The sequence below is a fragment of the Alligator mississippiensis genome, chromosome 12 (assembly GCF_030867095.1).
Source record: "Alligator mississippiensis isolate rAllMis1 chromosome 12, rAllMis1, whole genome shotgun sequence".
NCBI classification, from domain to species: domain Eukaryota; kingdom Metazoa; phylum Chordata; order Crocodylia; family Alligatoridae; genus Alligator; species Alligator mississippiensis.
Window position 1 is genome coordinate 27,583,274 of NC_081835.1, and position 18,935 is coordinate 27,602,208.

General features: G+C 43.7%; 1 protein-coding gene across 1 annotated transcript in view; it reads left to right on the top strand.

Annotated features, from left to right (window-relative positions):
- The window catches only part of WNT7A (Wnt family member 7A), a 61,525-nt gene that overhangs the window by 17,263 nt on the left and 25,327 nt on the right, over positions 1-18,935 (top strand). Inside the window, exon 3 of the mRNA XM_006267460.3 lies at positions 2,518-2,789. Coding sequence (XP_006267522.1) covers positions 2,518-2,789 — 272 coding nt within the window. The remainder of the gene's footprint in view (positions 1-2,517; positions 2,790-18,935) is intronic.

Here is an 18,935-nt window from a genome sequence, read left to right on the forward strand (position 1 = left end):
TCAGAGATTCAGACAATAGAGACAGCTTTAAATGTTTTTTCTACATACCTCTAGGTAGCAGGGGCTCAAGAGTGCTTTGATGCTGGGGCGCATGGAGTGTCCCACAGGAGCATGGGGGGCTCCCCAGGGCCCTCAGCAGCAGATCTGGAAGTGGACCAGAAGCACTTTTGGCCCACTTCCAGGTCCACCAGGAAGCACACGGGGGAGTCCCCCCATACCGCCCTGGCTCGGTGACTGGTGCCTCCTGGGTCTGGGCGGGCACCCGGGGTCTGCAGCTGATTGCTGAGCCCGGGGGAGGGGGTGGGGCTCTGGAGGGGCCCCCAGCATGTTCCCCAGCGGACCCAGAAGTGGACAGGAAGTACTTCTGGTCTACTTCTGGGTTTGTCGCCGAGTACATGGAGGCCCCCCCCACACTCCTGTGCATGACAATGTTCACAAGCTGTGCTGGTACCTCGAGGTATGTAGAAAAAACATTCAAAGCTGTATCTATGTCTGAATCGCTGATTCTCCGAATCATCATCAAATCTTTAGATTTGTCCGTATCGAATCAGCGAATCGAATCATTGTCCCCAATTCAGGCCAAATCCGAATCCAAATTTAATAGTGCCCACTTTGTGCACCCCTATGAGTAATATGACTTATGAAGAGCGGCTGAGGAAACTGGCCTCATTTAGTCCAGAGAAGAGAAGACTGAGTGGGGATTTAATAAGTCTTCAACTACCTGAAGTGGGGTTCCAAAGAGGATGGAGCTAGACTGTTCTCAGTGGCGGCAGATAATGGTCTCAAGTTGCAGCAGGGGAAGGTTAGGTTAAATATCATGAAAAGCTTTCTCACTAGGAAAGTAGTAAAGCACTGGAACAGCATACCCAGAGAGGTTGTGCAATCTCCATCCTTAGAGGTTTTTAAGACGTGGGTAGACAAATCCTTGGCTGGGATGATATAGTTGGTAATGGTCTTGCTTTGGGCCTTGAGCCTTGGGGTTGGACTAGATGACCTCTTGAGGTCCCTTTCTACCTTAATTTTCTATGATTCTATTATTTTAATAGGTCAACAAAGCCCATGGGGATATTCTGTTGAATCACATTCCCTTATATATTGTTTTATTATTTAACTGAGGACAATGAAAATTGTTTTAGGCAACTGACTACTGGTTTGTTTGCAAATGTGGCACTGGGAACACCACTGATGCTGTTAAATGTCCATGACATTTCCTATTATCGAATATTGTTGATGTTATTTGCTCTCTGTTATATGTATATGCCCATCAGGTAATGGAATAGGGAAAAACTTTTTCATGAAAAGAACGATCTACAGACAAGCTTGTATATGTGAAGAGAAAGGCAGCTAGGAATGAAGAACCTGTAAGGAATTCCTTTCTGAATTGGTTTCTCATGAAGCCTGAAACAGCAGAAGCACTCTTACCCATGAATAATAACCTATCACCCGTCATTATGTGTGCATCCAAATATTCAGTTTTATGTCTTTTTCTCAAGAATGTATTAAATAAAAGTTTTACTTAAATTAGCCACCTGTTTGTATATACTGACAGATGACTCCTACAAATTCTTTGCATCTTAAACAGGTCCTTTCCCCTTGAGAGTATTTTGAATGTAAATAACCCAGAGAACATAAAAAATCATCTGCAATTCACTCCTTGGACATCATCATTTCATTAGAAACCACATTTTTTTAAAGATAAGTAGACCACACATTTTAAATAGAAAAAAAAATTAGGAGGAAATATTCCTGACAGTTGACTTAGTTGTCTGACCCCCAGCCTTTCATCCTCAAAGGTCTGAGTCACTAATGAAAAAGTTGCATGATCTTATTTTTGAAGTGCTAACTAGAGCTGGACAGAAAACAGTTTTCCTGCCTCTTTTCTGATTCTGAATCAAGACAAGGTTTATTGCAAAAATTTTAATGGACTAACAAGCAGAAATTTTTTTTGGCCCATTTGAAACTTTTTGTTTAAATAATTTTGAGATGCATTAATTTTGTCTTTTTAAAAAATATTACCTCTTTAGAAAAAAAATTGATTTCTAAATTAAAGTTATTTCAAGCTGAAAACCAACATTTTTTCACTTAAAAAAGGTCAAAATGGAATGTTTCAACAAAATTTTACTTTTTTTTAATGGGAAGATTTGCCAAAACCAAACCTTTCCAAGAATATTTTAGTTTGACAAATTGGCACTTTCCTACAAAAAGCATAAACTAGCAAAAATATCCAACCAGCTCCAATAAGAACTTGAAATGTATTCATGCAGCTATCTGGATGCATGTATACATATATGGGCTTATCTCATTTTATAAATACTGTAGCTTAGAGATTTATTGGTTTAGAGAAGGGATGAACATCAACACAGATCAGTACGTACATGTATAGAGAAATGTCTGTATATTTGCAGTACTTTTAATAATAACCTTCTGATGTTTGCAGTGTACACACTTGCATGTATTTTTCTAAATTACTGTATCACAAATCTTGCACTATGTCTTCACAATCCGTTTTACTTTCAGGTAGCAGAGAAGCAGCATTCACATATGCCATCATTGCTGCTGGAGTTGCGCATGCGATCACTGCTGCCTGTACACAGGGAAACTTGAGCGACTGTGGTTGTGACAAAGAAAAACAGGGACAATACCATAAAGAGGAAGGATGGAAATGGGGAGGCTGCTCTGCTGATATTCGGTATGGAATAGGTTTCGCCAAAGTATTTGTGGATGCAAGGGAGATTAAACAGAACGCAAGGACTCTCATGAACTTACACAACAATGAGGCAGGCCGTAAGGTAGGTATCTCCCTGATCTTCTAATACAGCTTGATAATTCCCTACCTAGGATTAGTTGTCTGATTAGAACTCACGTAGAAAATAAGAACTAAATTCTTTAAGGCCAATCCATTTTACAGTAGAGAAATAAGTGCCTATGCAAGTTATACAAGCTTTTGGGACTATCTGTTTATCAAATATTTATCTAACAGTTACTTTCTACAGTGATAAAACAGGAAATGCAAACAAACGTTTCATCTGGAAAGTCAAATGGTGCTTGTGATAAAGAGTTTGTCTGCTACTGTGTGGGTGAATCAGATTCTCTTCATGTTCAGACATGAATTCTTCATTCATTTGAAAGGGATCATTTTCAACCCAACTGTCTAAATCTTGCTCTTTGTGAGAGAACTCCATCTAAAGGGGAAAAAATATCTTGACGAATAGATGCACAAACCACAAACTGACTCTTTTTAATACAACATTGTGTGTGTGTGTGCTTGCGTGCATACAAACACATGTGTCTATAAGGCAGGGTTATCATCTTAAATGGAGCTGTTTCTCACCACTTCTCAAAGCTTGGCAGCTTATACACACAATTACTGCAGAAAGAGCATTTGGATTTTTGTCTTACTAACAACCATAAACTTGTACATTGCAACATATACAGTAAATCAGGGAATCCTGACAGTTCTTGGGTTGCCTCCTTTGTGATATATTGTAGTGAACTCAGCTTTCCCATTGTCAGGTGCCAATGAATAAAGATCGAGGGCCTGTACTCCTGTCCAGCAGAGCTGTCCTTAGCACAGAACCCAAGTCAAAGAAGGGTCTTTCCGTGCCCTCTACATCTTTGAGGGTGGTCTGGTTATTTGGGGGAGTTTCAAACTAGCACATTTTCAAAGGCGATCTAACTTATGTGGTTAGAAATAGCCTGAAGTTGTTTTTTTATATTGGCCAGTGGCAAAAAAGGCCAGAATCTCTGGTCCTTTGAACATTAAGTTATCATGTGTGTGCATGGTCCTGTTCTGAAAATTAATTATATAGAAGTGACACATTATCTTTATTGAAAAGATCTGTTCAGTTCAGAGTCCTATCTGCTGACCCCAGGGACAAAAATATTTTGACTGCTTTTTACTAATGTTAAGTTTTATGGAGTCAAGGCAGCTAAAGAGAGTGGAATGAATTCTGTTCCTTCCTGTCAACAGAAGTGTTCACCACAGTGACATCCCATTACCATTATGGGTTTGCCTTGTGTAACTGAATGCAACTTGGCAGTTGTCTGGGTGTGATACAGAACTGAATAAGCGTTGCCTGAAATGGCAAGTAGCATGAAGACACTAAAATATTTTGCAGTTGCAGTAAAAGTTAGGCCTTAACACCACCTCTGGCACTGAAATGTGAGACCCAAGGACTTGGGTGATAGAAAAAAAAAGTGTTACTGTCACAAGCAATAAAAAGTCTCCCTCAGATTTGTTATTGCTGAAATGATCAGATAGAGAGGCTGGGCTGAGTTTTGATTTCAGTGTCCCAGATGCCTGGGTCTGGTACTCCAGTGCAGAGACTCTCTCTGGGCATATCTCATGAGCTAACTGTTCAAAGAGCTTACTTTCAGTCATTTTTCTAGACTCTATAAAGCACTGAGATACAGCATCTTGGCTGCCAGACTCATGACAACAGAAAAGTTATCAGAGTCTCTTTCTATTCCGCTAGGTTTTTTCATAATGTAGGATTACATTATCCTCTGTTACCCAACTGAATCCACATCAAAGTAACAGAGGAAATAGCTCAGAATATATGAGATTCCACCTTTTCATATACCTTGGGGAAGAGGGTTTATGAAGAGGCCCATTCCCACTTCTATCTGGTGCAGCTCATGGTAGGCATAAAAGAAAAGCTAAAAATGGCTTACCAGCAGCAAGTGTGTTTGGCTCTGGGTCTTGTTTTAGTGAAGCAGAAGAATAGGGCAAAGAACCTCAGACTTTGCCTATTATAGTTACTGGTTTTCAGAATTTTGTAAAGAAATAAACTGTCTAGTTAGACACCTGAGTGTCATTTTATGCAGACATATAGTGCTGCGCCTGTGGGAGCTGCAATGCATTGGGCACTTCCTGCTCTTGTCAGGCTGATCTTGGCTGCATGCTCAACTGTCACCACAGTGGTGGCTATTTCTGTGCCCTGTCACAGAGCAGGACCTGGGGCTCCTATCCTTGTCACCCCCTCTCCTCAGTTTATGCTACTGATTTTGTGTTCAAATGCAGCCATAGCTATGATGCTGCAGCAGGGCACTGGGCTGCAGAAGTCCTGGATCCAGTTGGGGAGGCAGCCACAACTGTATCTCTTCTTCCCAAAAGATGTGAGCTTTGTGTTGCTCTTTGAAGGGATGCAGCAAAAGCCCTCCCTCCTTGTCTTTGCATCTAGCACCAATGTGTGCACAATATACTAAAAGAGTCCTAAAAGATCAAGTCTGGAAGATTTCAATGAGCATATGTTATTATCTAGGAGAATTGTGTGTGCTATCTTTGGCAATCTTCTTTGTGGACTATGTTTGGCAAACTGCCATCTCTTCAGTAGGCTCAGAAACTTTTTTGATATATAAATATTTTTTGCCTGTTATTGAAACCCTTAGGAAGTGTAACTACTGATCTTCTTTTGAAATTTTGAGTAGTACAGCTGGATAGAAGTTCAGTAAAAGGCAGGGTAGGTGTTATTCTATGTCCACAGATCAGTAGAGGATGAATGAAGATATGTGGTACAGATACCATCTTTGGGCTTTGCTTTCAGATGCCCCCTCAGAGACTACAGTACTTTAAACATTTGGGAAAGGGTAGCTAACATGAATGGTCTGGCAGGCTTCTATCTGCATCTAGGGCACCTAACCACCTTCTGAAAATCTGGCTTCCCAGCCTTTAGTCAAGCTCTTGAGGCTCGATACTCTGTGAACAATTGTGCTATCACCCTCTGTTCAAAGTTCTGGACGTTGGTGTTCCAAAAACTCTCCTTCAGATAATGCTGCCAGTAGAAGGCACAAGATTCCCTCAAACAATTTCTACTTTATGAAACATACACTATGCACTTGTCCCCATCCTATTTACCATGAAAGTTCATACACGATGCTCCCCTTTCCATCTCCAGTTGCATCTCACTTCAAGTGCACATTGTATCCTTGCAATAAAGGTGGGGAAATCTGTTGATTTTAAAGATTGGAATTAAACTGGCATTTTATGAGGTAGGATTTGTTTGATAAGAACATTTATATTCCCTGGACCAGGGCTGCCCAGTTGGTGGCCCAGGGGCCACGTGCAGCTCACATGGGGTTAGTGTGCAGCCCCTGGGCTTCTACCCAGCCTTCACACCCCCTATCTCTCTGGCTGCAGCAGCTGGGGTCTCTAATCTTCCCCCAATGTCAACCTTTGCTTTCTTCTTTCACCCCAGGGAGTAGGGTGGCACAGCCCATGGCACCAGGGGAGCCTGCCGCATGATGCAGTGGTTTGGGGTCTTCCCATATGTAGTGCAGGGAGGATGCAGCCTGGGGACCCATAGCTCACACTAATGCAGCCCTGTTGGTGCAGCTTACGTAGCATGCAGCCCCTGGGCCCTTAGAATTTGGACAGCCCTACCCTGGACCATCATAGCTACAAACATTACAACCCTCCCATTCCACAGCAGGCTAGGAATATCAGAGCCATGCGTTTCTAGACTGTTTGTCTCAGCTATTTCCAATGCTGGAAAACTTCTAGAAGAATGCATTGCTGATAGTAACTAGCCCCCCCTGAACCTATCAAGTATCTGCAGATACAAGGTAACCTAGGGGATAGTGACCATCAATTGATTTAATTTACTATCTGGCGAAGGGTGGGAAAGATAACCAGTAGGGCACAAGTGCCATACTTCAGAAAGGCCAACTTCAATATGCTCAGGAGATTAGTTAGCGAGGCACTGATGATCAGGTGCATTGGTGAGATAGAAGTCCAGGAAGGGTAGCTATTCCTAAAGGGAACTATCCTTCGGGCACAGGAGACAATCCCATTGTGCAGGAAAGGGGGGAAAGGGGCCAAGACACCCTCTTGTCTGAACAGGGAAATCCAAGAAAGCCTAGGGACAAAAGAAGAGACATATAGGCTCTGGAAGCTACCAAGGCAGAATATACCTATTTGGCTTACACTTGCAGGGAGTCAGTTAGAAAGGCCAAAGCTGCAATGGATCTTAGGCTGACAACAAAAATTAAAGATATCAAAAAGTCCTTCTACAGGTATATGGGGAGCAAAAAGAAGGCACAGGGTAACATAAGACCCTTACAGGGCAGACTAGGGCAATTGGTGCCAGATAGGAGGGACAAAGCTGAGCTCTTCAATGAGTTTTTTGCTTCTGTATTCCTGAACACAGATCAGGACAAATCTCCCAGTTGGATTATATACAAGCACAGGAGGAAAACCAGCCCACCAACTGTTAGTGCCAACTTAGTGAAGGGACACTTGAACGGACTGGATGTGTTTAAGTCAACAGGCCTGGATGATCTTCATCCAAAGGTACTGAAGGAACTGGCCAGCATCATAGCAGAACCACTGGCACAGTTGTTTGAACACTCATGGTGCTCAGGTCAGGTCCCAGAGGATTGGAAAAGGGCCAACGTGGTCCCTGTTTTCAAGAAGGGGAGGAAGGAGGATCCAGGTAACTATAGGCCAGTTAGCCTCACCTCTATCCTTGGGAAAACCTTTGAAAAAATTATTAAGAATCACATTTGTGGTTGTTCAGCAGGAAAAATAATGCAGAAGGGCAACCAGCATGGGTTCATAGCAGGCAGATCCTGCCTGACTAACCTTGTTTCTTTTTATGACCACATCACAAAATGCTTAGATGCAGGGGATGAGGTAAATGTCATCTACCTGTATTTTAAGAAAGTCTTCAATATGGTATCTCATCCTATTCTCATAAATAAACTGAGCTGCTGTGATGTAGATAATTACACGGTCAGGTAGGTGGCAAATTGGCTAATGGGATGCACCCAGAGAGTGGTGGTGGGTGGGTTGGCATTGACCTGGAAAGATGTGGGCAGTGGAGCTCCCCAAGTTTTGGTCCTTAGATCAGTACTGTTCAATGTCTTCATCAGTGACTTGGATGAGGGCATGGAGAGCACTCTGTCCAAATTCACGGATGACAGCAAGTTATGGGGTAAAGTAAGCACACTAGTGGGCAGGGAACAAATCTAGGTGGATCTGGACAGGTTCGAGAAGTGGGCAGAACAGAATAGGATGCAATTCAACATGGAGAAATGCAAAGTGCTGCACTTAGGGAGAAGGAATCACCAGCACACTTACAGGCTGGGGGATGAGCTTCTCAGCAGCACTGTAGCAGAAAGGGATCACAGAGTCATAGTTGACTCCAAGATGAACATGAGTCATCAACGTGATGAAGTAATCAGTAAAGCAAACCGCACTTTATCATGCATTAGCAGGTGCATCATAAACAGGTCCAGGGAGGTGATACTTCCTCTCACCCCCACTGATGAGGCAGCAGCTGGAGTACCGCATCTAGTTTTGGATGCTGTACTTCAGGAGGGATGTGGATAACCTTGAGAGGGTCCAGAGGAGGGCCACTTGTATGCTTAGGGGCCTGCAGGTAAGGCCCTACGAGGAGAGATTGAGGGACCTGAATCTTTTCAGCCTCCGCAAGAGAAGACTGAGAGATGATCTTGTGGCTGTCATGGGGGGGGGGGGGGGGGCGGACATGACAGCAAGGGATATAGGAGATGCTCTGTTGACCAGGGCACCCCTTGGAGTAACTAGAAATAATGGCCGCAAACTGACAGAGAACAGATTTAGGTTAGACATCAGGAAGAATGTCTTCACGGTAAGGGTTACCAGAATCTGGAATGGGCTTCCAAGGGAGGTGGTGCTGCAAGGCTTCATGTATCATCTTGGAGGCAAGGGCGGGAGCTGTAGGGGATAGTTTGGAGGCTCCTGGTCCTGGGCATGACCTAAAACTGCACCATGCCAGGTGTGGGTGATCTGGTGGGCCTTTCAGTGGTGCGGGAGTCCCCAGGAAATGCCAGCCTGGTTACCACCCTGGTGAAAGGTGGGTTGGGGCACCTTAATAACCCTAGCTTGCACAACTGGATGGGTTATCCAAAAGAAGGGTTAGGAAGGCAGACTCAAGAGAGAGAGAGGGCTATAGACTCATAAGCCTGACTCGAAATCCCTCGACTGGTCAATGCTGGGGCCAGGACCGGAGGGGTCAAAGGGCCAGGGACCCAATGAGAGGGTTGCCCAGAGATGAGGGCCTGGGGTTCCGACTGGCCTGGAGATGAGGCCAGGGCCAATGTAGCCAAAGGTCCCGGGGGGGGGGACCATGCTTGTAAGGGAGAACAGATCAAGGAGCTAGGCAGCCCCAAATGAGGACAGAGTAGGCCACCTGAATGGTGGGATCTTAGAGGGGTCCTGATTGGAGGATTCTGGGGTCCAGAGTGGGGCCGGTGATGTTAACAACTAATGGATGCCATCTGCAAGGCTTGGGCTGTGGTGTAGGGGAGGAACGGAGCCACATATAGCGCCCCCTGGCATCAGGGCAAGAAATGGGCAGCCTCCTGCCTAATTAACATACTAATTAATTATCATCAAGGCATGGCAGGCGAGAAGGCAGGTGGTTGGCCCAGAACAGGTGGGCGGGGCATTGGTAGATCGGCCCTAAGAAGGCCCCCTGTTACACATAGCTATTGAACTTTGATGCCAACCCCCAGTAATATTCAGGCTATGGCAAATATGACACAACCCCCCTTCCAGCACACAACCCCCCTTCTAGAGTAACCAAGGAGATGGCTTCAAACTGAGAGAGGGGTGAGATGACTGGGGTACCATCCTGAGGCACTGACTTGGAGGGTGGTGGCACAGAAAGTAGCCCCTGCCTTTCTGGCCTAACTGCTATTGCCAGTAGCCTGGCTGCAGCTGCCACCGCCATGCACCATTGGCACCCAGGATGTATAAATGTCTATTTGCACCTGTGCATTCTAGAATCTTTTGGTATAAAACATCTTTGTCTCTGGTAGGCTATAGACCCAGCACTAGCAGTAGCTATCTGTCCCACAGAACCAGTTATCTGCTAACATGGTAGTCTTCTAATATGAAGGGATAAACTATTATCCATGTGGCTAAAGGAAGTATTTGTATCTCTGTTTCTTTCTGCCCTATCATAGTAGAAGTTCTCCCAGCTGCTCCTGAAGCACAGTGCAGATTTCCCAGGAATTCTTCCTTAACCAAAGATGCAGAGAAAAACAATCAGAGAGATTTGGAAGGATGTTTGTGTGCACTGGCTTCCATCCATTTTTGGAGCATTGCCTAAATTATTGCACCTTTCTCCTTTTGCTAAGAGGGTTCCTGTAGTTCTCTTCAAAATCTGAGAAATGAAGGCTTATTGTCTTCTCTGAATTAGTATTTCCTGAAATGCTGATTCACTTCCATGTGAAGCAAATAGCAAAGGAAGAATGTTAGGAAAATTAATAATGGCTGTGTTAGAAATAGAGATTATATAGACCCTTTGATTTATCAGCATGATCCTATCACTGATTTGCTCTCAAAACTTCTGTTAAACACAGTGATTTTATGTGTATAGAATTGGGTCATCAATCAGCAATTTTGTCTTCTTATGTACGGAGGTATTCAGACCTACTGTAGATAGTATTTACTAGTTGGCGGCTGCTTTTCTTCAGGAAACAAAACTGCTATTCCAGCAGTGGACTGCAAGAAGATCAAAGTGGGTATGAAAGGGCCTAGACATTTTGGTGATCTGCCTTAATCATTTTCATTCTGATTGGAAGGCAAGGACAGGTTCAAATTGCTTTAGCTTTCTCTGTGACATTGAAATTCCATGAATGACATCTTGCATCAGTGTTACATCACATTAAATATAACGCCATGTTATGAGTCATTGATATAAATCATGACACAGGCTGCATTAGAAAGGCTTTTTGCAATCCAAGGGCACATCAAGGTGGACTTTTATTTGATATTTCTCTTTCCAGACATACACTGGTATACTAATCTAGTGACTGTATCATCATCTGCATCACCAATGTTTTGATTCTCCTTTTTCTTTTCAAGGAGCTTAAATAAGTTTTCTACAAGAGGTTCAGAGCATGTATAATACAGGGTCTGTGACTATCAAATAAGACTGTGCAAACTCATAAAGGGTGGATCTCAAAATGGTTCAAGTAACTATCAGAGTACACTTTTCAGTTTATTAATTATTCTATTCTTTGGGGAAGAGGAGGCGTAAACTGGGTAATGCTGAGATCAAAGTTTGACGCTTGGAACTGAGGGATTTCAGGGAATGCCAACAAACTATTGTGTGATACCTAGAATTATGAAGTTCTATTCCACTTTTTAGACTGTCCTTCTTATCATCTAACAAAGGTTTTAACCTCAGACATAGGTTTGGATCCTCATAGATACTGCTTTGTAGCTATTTGTAACTATTTCACTCACTTCCCATTCTCATTAAAGACCTGGAATCACCAGTCACTATAGCAAAGAATGTAACTATCAATATGCAACTGAGAGCGGTTCTATCTCCATCCACACATTTTGATCAACATGGTTGCACTAAAGCATGAAACAGCACAGAATGTAAGCTCTTGAAGATGAGTAAATGCAACAGTAAGCAATGGCTTGGGAAAAAAAAGTGTTGGTGTAAAATAGAATGCCATGTAGATAAATTTAAATGTAAAATTGATGCATGAATGTCAGAGGGACAAGTAGCACTGCCCTGACCTAGACTTAAAGTGTTCAAGCCTTGTTCTAGCAATTGATCCATCCCCATCTCTTGCCCAAACTAGAGCCTTGATTCACCTCTCTGATGTGTTATGGAGGGGGAAGGCAATTTGAGTTGGAACAGCTGCACCTGAGGAAGGATAGTCTCACTTCTACCCTTCTGAGGGAGCTTAACTTGAAAATCTACTGTGGGATCTATAGGAGTTCACCCCTACAACACAGTGGAAATCTAGGATTTATGCTACTTGGCTAGCACAAATGATAGCAGGGGACCATAAGTCATTGCACCATAAGTGTACAAGAGATGTATAAGACAGAAAAAAGCCTTTTTCTCCCTCTTATAAGGGCAGCCACAATCTGGACCTAAGAGAGTTTTGAGCAGAGAACAACTGACTAACATGGTAACCAAAAATATGTACTTTGTATTCAGCTGTCTCAACAGTCACACTAGAAGGAATGTCTTAAAAGGGATATACCCCAGGATAAATGCTCTCCTGTGTCTGGAGTTGCTGAAAATTACCTTAGACTCCAGAGAGTCTAGGAGACCAACTTATAGTGGGAATAATTAAAAACTGGGTGAGGCTGCTTTGATAGTTCTGGTATCAGCAATCAAGTAATATTAAGGTATCAGCGGCACAACCACATTTCTTAAAGCTCAGAATTTAACAATGCCCTATAGTAAAGTAAACTTTGTTTAAAAACCCTACTGCTCTTTGCTTTTAGCAGCCTCCCAGGTTTAATATTACAGATGTCCTTTAATGGGGAAGCTGATAAATTACTTTCCCCTTTACAGTTGTCTATTCAATATGAAGGAAGTCATCTTTATTGTTAAACTGTTTTTGCTTATAAGCATTTTAAGCCCATCATCTTCCAGGAGTCTATGTTCCACTTCCTTTTCAGTTCTTACCAAAAGAACTGAATGGTATGGATGGTAACACTACTTGGAGAGGCAAATATACAAAGACATGGTTGGACTCTAGCCATTCAAAAGATACAGACTTGCCATCTAAAGACACTGTTTTTTGAATAGGGAAAGCCACTTTGCCACAGGAGCGCAAAAAATAACTACATCTAATACTAAAGGGCTCAACACTTTCTTTTCTTTCTTTCTTTTGTGGTTTCCATCATGAATGGTAAATGTGTCATGTAAAACCCTGAAATATCAACATATTGAACTTAATGTCTAAGTTTCATTGACCAGAAAGGAGTAGGATCAATCCTTAGGATTGAATCTGTCATTGTGTTGTGCTGCAAAACATAGGAAGAGAGTTGGATTCTAGGCCTCTGACGAGCAAAGCATAGGATGCTTTCTGGAAACATTGTATGCAACAATCTGTAAATTTTAGGATCTCCAGTCTTACAGGTATGTCAAAGGTATAAAACAATTCAACTGAATCTTTGTTAGTACGCACTCTCAGCATATCAGCATGCATGACTAGATTGGGCACTTAACAATGCTTTTAATACTTACTGTATTCATATACCACATGCCTTTAAATAAGACACACACCTTATTATAAGAAGGCTTAGTAAAAAAAGATTTTTCCAGAATCTCACCTGCCATGATACCAGCTCAGCCAGGGGTGAACATTTTGGCTGCATTGAGCCAGGATGAAGTGTCCTCGTCAGCATCGCTCCCCCTCCTTCTACTGCTCCGCAGGTTTAACCCACTCAGAGCTACTGTTGTCAACCCTCTCAAGGCCATAATTTTGCAGTGGCTATGAGAGGGTTAAACTTGCAGAATAGCAGGGGATGAGAGAGTGATGCTGATGAAGTGATCTGCCTCTGCTCCATGTGGTCAGAGCCAGAGCTAGCCTTAGGGAAAATGGTGCCCTGGGTGAACTTGTGTTTTGGTGTTCTCCCCCCTTGCCCCAGCACCCTTGCCCTGGTGCCCAACCCATGCACCACTGCCTGTCCCCTAAGTCAGCAGTACTGCTGCAGGCAGAGGCAGGTGGGGAGGCAGAGTGTGGGGAGGGAAGGGACAGGGGGAGTGCAGCTGCCCAGGCATGTGGTCGCCTTCCCTGGCTCATCCCTGTCCCCAGCTGTCATGTTGCAGCCACCTAGCAGCCTGGCCTGCCACTGCCCAAGTGCCCAAGTGAAGTCACCACTGAGGCCAGGAGCAATTGTGACATCCCACTGCAGCTGTGCAACCAGCCCTGGATAGGTGGGATGCGGGGAGGTGGGGGTGTGGCTGCCTGGGCAGGTGGTTCCATTCCCTGCTTGGTCCCCAGTGCTGTGGTGTCTCCCTGGCCTCATCCCGGGGGATGGGGAATTTGCTCCTGCGGCTGTCTGCACTGCCCAGCCTGGCTCCTCCTAAGCAGTGGTTGGAGGCGGGGACTGGGAGGGTGGGGATCAGCCGGGGAGAAGCAGGGGTAGAAAGCTGCTGGGGGGGAGGGGTCCTCCCTGACATCCCCCAGTGACCCCCTGACCATGGTGTCCTGGGTGGTTGCCCACGTTGCCCACTCATAAGGTTGGCCCTGGCCAGAGCATTCAGCACTGAATGAGCCAAAGCTGACCACAGCCCCTTGCCTCCATTCTGGTGCAGACATCAGTTTCTTCATTTAGCAATCCAAAATGGAGATGTGTGTCTTAATTTCTGGGAAAAAGGCACATGTGATATGCAAGTAAATTAATTTTCTCTCTCAATCACACAGACACAAGTGATATAAAATCACCATTGATAAAGCTGCTTCATTTATGGTGGTGTAACTTCATTGACTTTCAGTGTGCTTTCTCCTGCTTTACACTGGCATGAGAACAGAATGAGGCCTAGTTTCCCTTCATTCCCTAATGAAGAGAGCATTTTTTGTACATGTGCATATGGCTGCTGGTTGGAGAAGTGTGTGCTGACTGGTTCTGATTGTAGCATCCAGTCATCCTGGCTAGATGAGGCTTTTCCAGCAATGGAGTCCAAGAGGGAGGGCAGACCTGACCGTATTTGAAGTAGTAAGTTCCATCTCAAAATAAACTCACCAAAACCCCCCATGAAAATCATGCTTTAGGGTAAATTGCCAAAGCAGCATGTCGCACTTCTGTTCACACAAATCTGTGTTAGTGAATAGAAACTCCATTGCTGATACCAGGTACCATTTTGAAAAAAAAACCCCATCTGTAGTCACATTAAAGAACCCTACATTTCCCCCAAGTTGTTTGTAAGCTTATTTAAATGGTATAACATATCACCTGGGTTAAAGCCAGGCAAAGGAAAACAGTAAAAACACTTGGAGTTTAGCATCTTATCTAAAAATGGTCTAGGCAGAGCCTTGTTCTAACAAAGGCAAAAGGCTCCTGCCAGCAAGCCACTCCTGCACTGCCAATTGGTGTGGATTGTAGGACCATCCAAACAGATACATGTGCCAGCACAATCCCTTCATGACAGGTCAACTCATTATAGCTGAGCCTAGACCCTCCTCACTCCTTTCTATCCTGGCTATGTTGCAGGCATCCTGCTCAGGGAAAGTGCATTCATTTTCTCTTTGAAGTGCCCTGCCTGGGGCCTGTTTGCTGATCACTGGAACCACACTTGAAGACAACCTAGAGCAGTAGTGGTTGACACAGCAAATCATTTCTGGCAAGCTCTCATCCAGCTCCTCTTTGTAAGAAGGGAATTTTTCAAAAGACACACCATTTACTGAACCCTGCTTCCACTGAGGTCAATGGTAAAAATTCCCATTCACTTCAATGGGAGCCAAGTTAAGCCAATGCTGAGCATTAGTGAAAATCCCACCCCTGTTGAGTGTTTGCAGTACATGACAGGACTATGCTGGGCAATTTCCTATGTGTGAAAAAAAATTACAGGTCCTGGGCTCTCTCACAGTGTTTTGTTTGTATTTGAAAGGATCAAAGATCTATTTATGGCTTTCCTACTGCTTTTAGATAATAGTCTTAAAACAAGACCAAACTTGACAGACAAGCTCTGCATCTTCTCAAAAGCTCAGAGTAAAGATAAAGAGAACATTAATGTTATTCTAAATTATGAGAAGGAATTGGACTGCACAAGAGCTGTAATCCACAAGAATGAATTTTCATTCCACTTGTCCTCCACTTTCGGCTAATCAGAAATTGTGATGCATGGTCCTACTTGTATTTTGGCTTTCAACTCCCTCTTATATCTCATGTGGTTGAAAACTGAATTCCTGATTTACGCTGAAGATTAAGGAATGATAAATGCCATCACTTACCTGCAGTTGCAATTTTAGAGGATTCTGGAATTAGGAACAAACCATGCATTTCATATGCCTGATTACTAGTGCTGACAATCTGGTCTGCTGCAGACAAATATTGATAAGACAAAGGGCTTGGTGCTGTTAATAAATACTAAAAATCTCAAATTCCAAAAATGTACATGCTTGCTATTAAGGTTAATTTGTTTAAGTGATACAAAGTCATTAACTAGGCCACAAACTTCACATGGAAGATGAAAGATGTTTTCTAGTTCATTTTGGGCTTGCTCTTTGTACTAGCAGCATTTGCTAATGCAGGCATATGCCATTCAGTTAGCATGGGGGTACAACATCCAAGTAGAAACGATGGATTACTTTAAAGTTTATACAGTCCACTTCTTTGTGGGCCTGGTCCCATTCTTACTGAAGTCAAAGGAAAGACTTCAGCTGACTTCAGTGGCCTTTGGATTAGATCTTCTGAGTTATCAGTAAATCACTTATAATCCAAAACCAAAAATAAAGTGTTTCAAATCCATTAAGCTTGTTTAGACACAAGTATATACTTATGTAAATCACAAAATGTCAGTTTATAAGAAGTGGAAACTTGAAGAAATAACTAGGGAAGAATATAAGAGCATTGCTTGGGCATGTAGGGATGAAGTCAGGAAGGTCAAAGTGCAATTGCAGTTGCAGCTAGCTAGGGATGTGAAGGGTAAAAAGAAGGGTTTCTACAAGTATGTCAGTAGGAAGAGGAGGATTAGGGAAAGTGTGGGTCCCTTACTGAATGGGGGAGGCAACCTTGTGACAGAGGATGCAAAAAAGGCTGAAGTGCTCAATGACTTTTTTGCCTCCACCTTCACAGGTAAGGGCAGCTCACAGACTGCTGCACTGGACAGCACAATTTGGCGAGGAGGTGAGCAGCCCTCAGTGGTGAAAGAACAGCTGAGGGACTCTTTAGAAAAGCTGGATGTGTATAAATCCATGAGGCCGGATGGGATGCACCTGAGGGTGCTGAGGGAGCTGGCTGATGTGATTGCAGAGCTATTGGCCATTAGCTCTGAAAACTCATGGCAATCAAGAGAGGTCCCAGATGACTGGAAAAGGGCAAACATAGTTAAGAAAGGGAAAATGAGAATCCGGGGAACTATAGACCAGTCAGCTTCATCTTAGTCTCTGGAAACATCATAGAGCAGATCCTCAAGGAATCTATTTCTAAGCACTTGGAGGAGAAGAAAGTGATTAGGAAAAGTCAGCATGTATTCACCAGGGGTGACCAATGCCTGACCAATCTGATTGCCTTCTATGACGAGGTGACTGGCATGGGGTGGATGCAGGGAGACTGGTAGATGTGTTGCACTTTGATTTTAGCAAGGCTTTTGATACGGTCTCTCACAACATCGTCACAGGCAAGCTAAGGAAGTATGGGATGGATGAATGGACTGTAAGGTGGATAGAAAACTGGCTGAAGCATCAGGCTAAGAGAGCAGTAATCAATGGCTCAATGTCTAGTTGGCAGCTGGTATCAAGTGGAGTACCCCGGGGAGCAGTCCTGGAGCTGATTTTGTTCAATGTCTTCATCAATGACCTGGAAGATGGCATAAAGCACACCCTCAGCAAGTTTGCAAATGACACCAAACTGAGGGGTGTAGTAGATACTCTGAAGGGTAGGACTAGGGTTCAGAGAGACCTAGACAAATTGGAGGATTGGGCCAAAAGGAATCTCATGTGGTTCAATAGAGACAGTACAAAGTTCTGCACTTAGGACAGAACAATCCCATGTGCCAGTACAGGTTGGGGGCTGACTGGCTGGGCAGCAGCTCTGCAGAAAAGGACCTGGGGGTTACAGTGGACCACAAGTTGAATATGAATCAGCAGTGTGCCCTTGTTGTCAAGAAAGCTAGTGGCATGCTGGGCTGTATTGGTAGGTGTTGCCAGTAGGTCAAGGGAAGTAACTATTCCCCTGTATTCAGCACTGGTGAGGCCACGTCTGGAGTACTATGTCCAGTTTTGGGCTCCCCACTACAGAAAGGATGTGGATAAATTAGAGAGAGTCCAGCAGAGGGTGACAAAAATGGTGAGGGGGCTGGGGGACGTGACTTATGAGGAGAGACTTGGGGAACTGGGCTTATTTAATGTAGAGAAGAGGAGATTGAGAGGAGATTTAATAACAGTCTTCAACTACCTGGTGGGGGGGTCCAGAAGAGGATGGAGCTAGGCTAGTCTCAGTGGTGGCAGATGACAGAACAATGAACAATGGTCTCAAGTTGCAGCAAGGGAAGTTGAGGTTAGATATTAGGAAGAATTTTCTCACTAGGAGGGTAGTAAAACAATGGACCAGGTTACCTAGAGAGGTGGTAGAAGCTCCATGCTTGGGGGTTTTCAAAACCTGGCTAGACAGAGCTTTGGCTGGGATGATCTAGCTGGGCCTGGTATTGTTTTGAGCTGGGGGTTGGACTAGATGACCTCCTGAGGTCCCTCCCAACCCTAACTTTTATTTATTTATAGCAGTGTGAATTTAGCTGTCTAACAAGAAAGCACTTCAGTTTAGATATTTTGGCCATTTCAAAACTGAAATCCACAAAATAGGGTTTTTATCAGATTTCAATTGACCTTGTGGTGCTAGCCAAGTTGTTAACAAACTAATAATAATTTGATGAGGCCCTTCTGAAATGCTAGTTTCAAGGGTTTTTGTACTACACTTTACTTATAAAGTGTGCAGTGGACTAGATAAGGGGTCTTGTGTAGTCCTACATCATTCAACGTGCATTTGGAAAGATGAATCGTATTAGTATGCAAATACATGTATCATGCATGCTTAGTGTAGGCTGTCAATAGGAATAGAACCTGGAGCTTCCAGCACCAAAAAGCCCTCAAACCAAAACAAGATCCCACCTCCCAGAAACTGAACAGGCAAGCAAATGCCCACCTCATTTTCCCCCCAGCCTATGTGATTTGTGCTAACAGAACCAAAGGGACACCTGGGTCATTTTCTTTATGTGAACCCAGGCTGGGAATGAGGAGCAGACAAAAAAATTAGCTGAAGCATTATACATCCAAGGCTGTTCTTCCAAGCATTGGGTAAGAGAGCTTAAAATTCTGACTGACTCAAGTAAAAAACATAGCTCTCTGTCATTCACAGGCAATGTCAGCTTGCTAGGTTATGCAGTAGTTACGTCATCTACAGCTTTCAGAAAACCTTGCAAAGGTGATATTAGCTCACTTTTTTAGCTGCCCTAAGTAGAAACTTC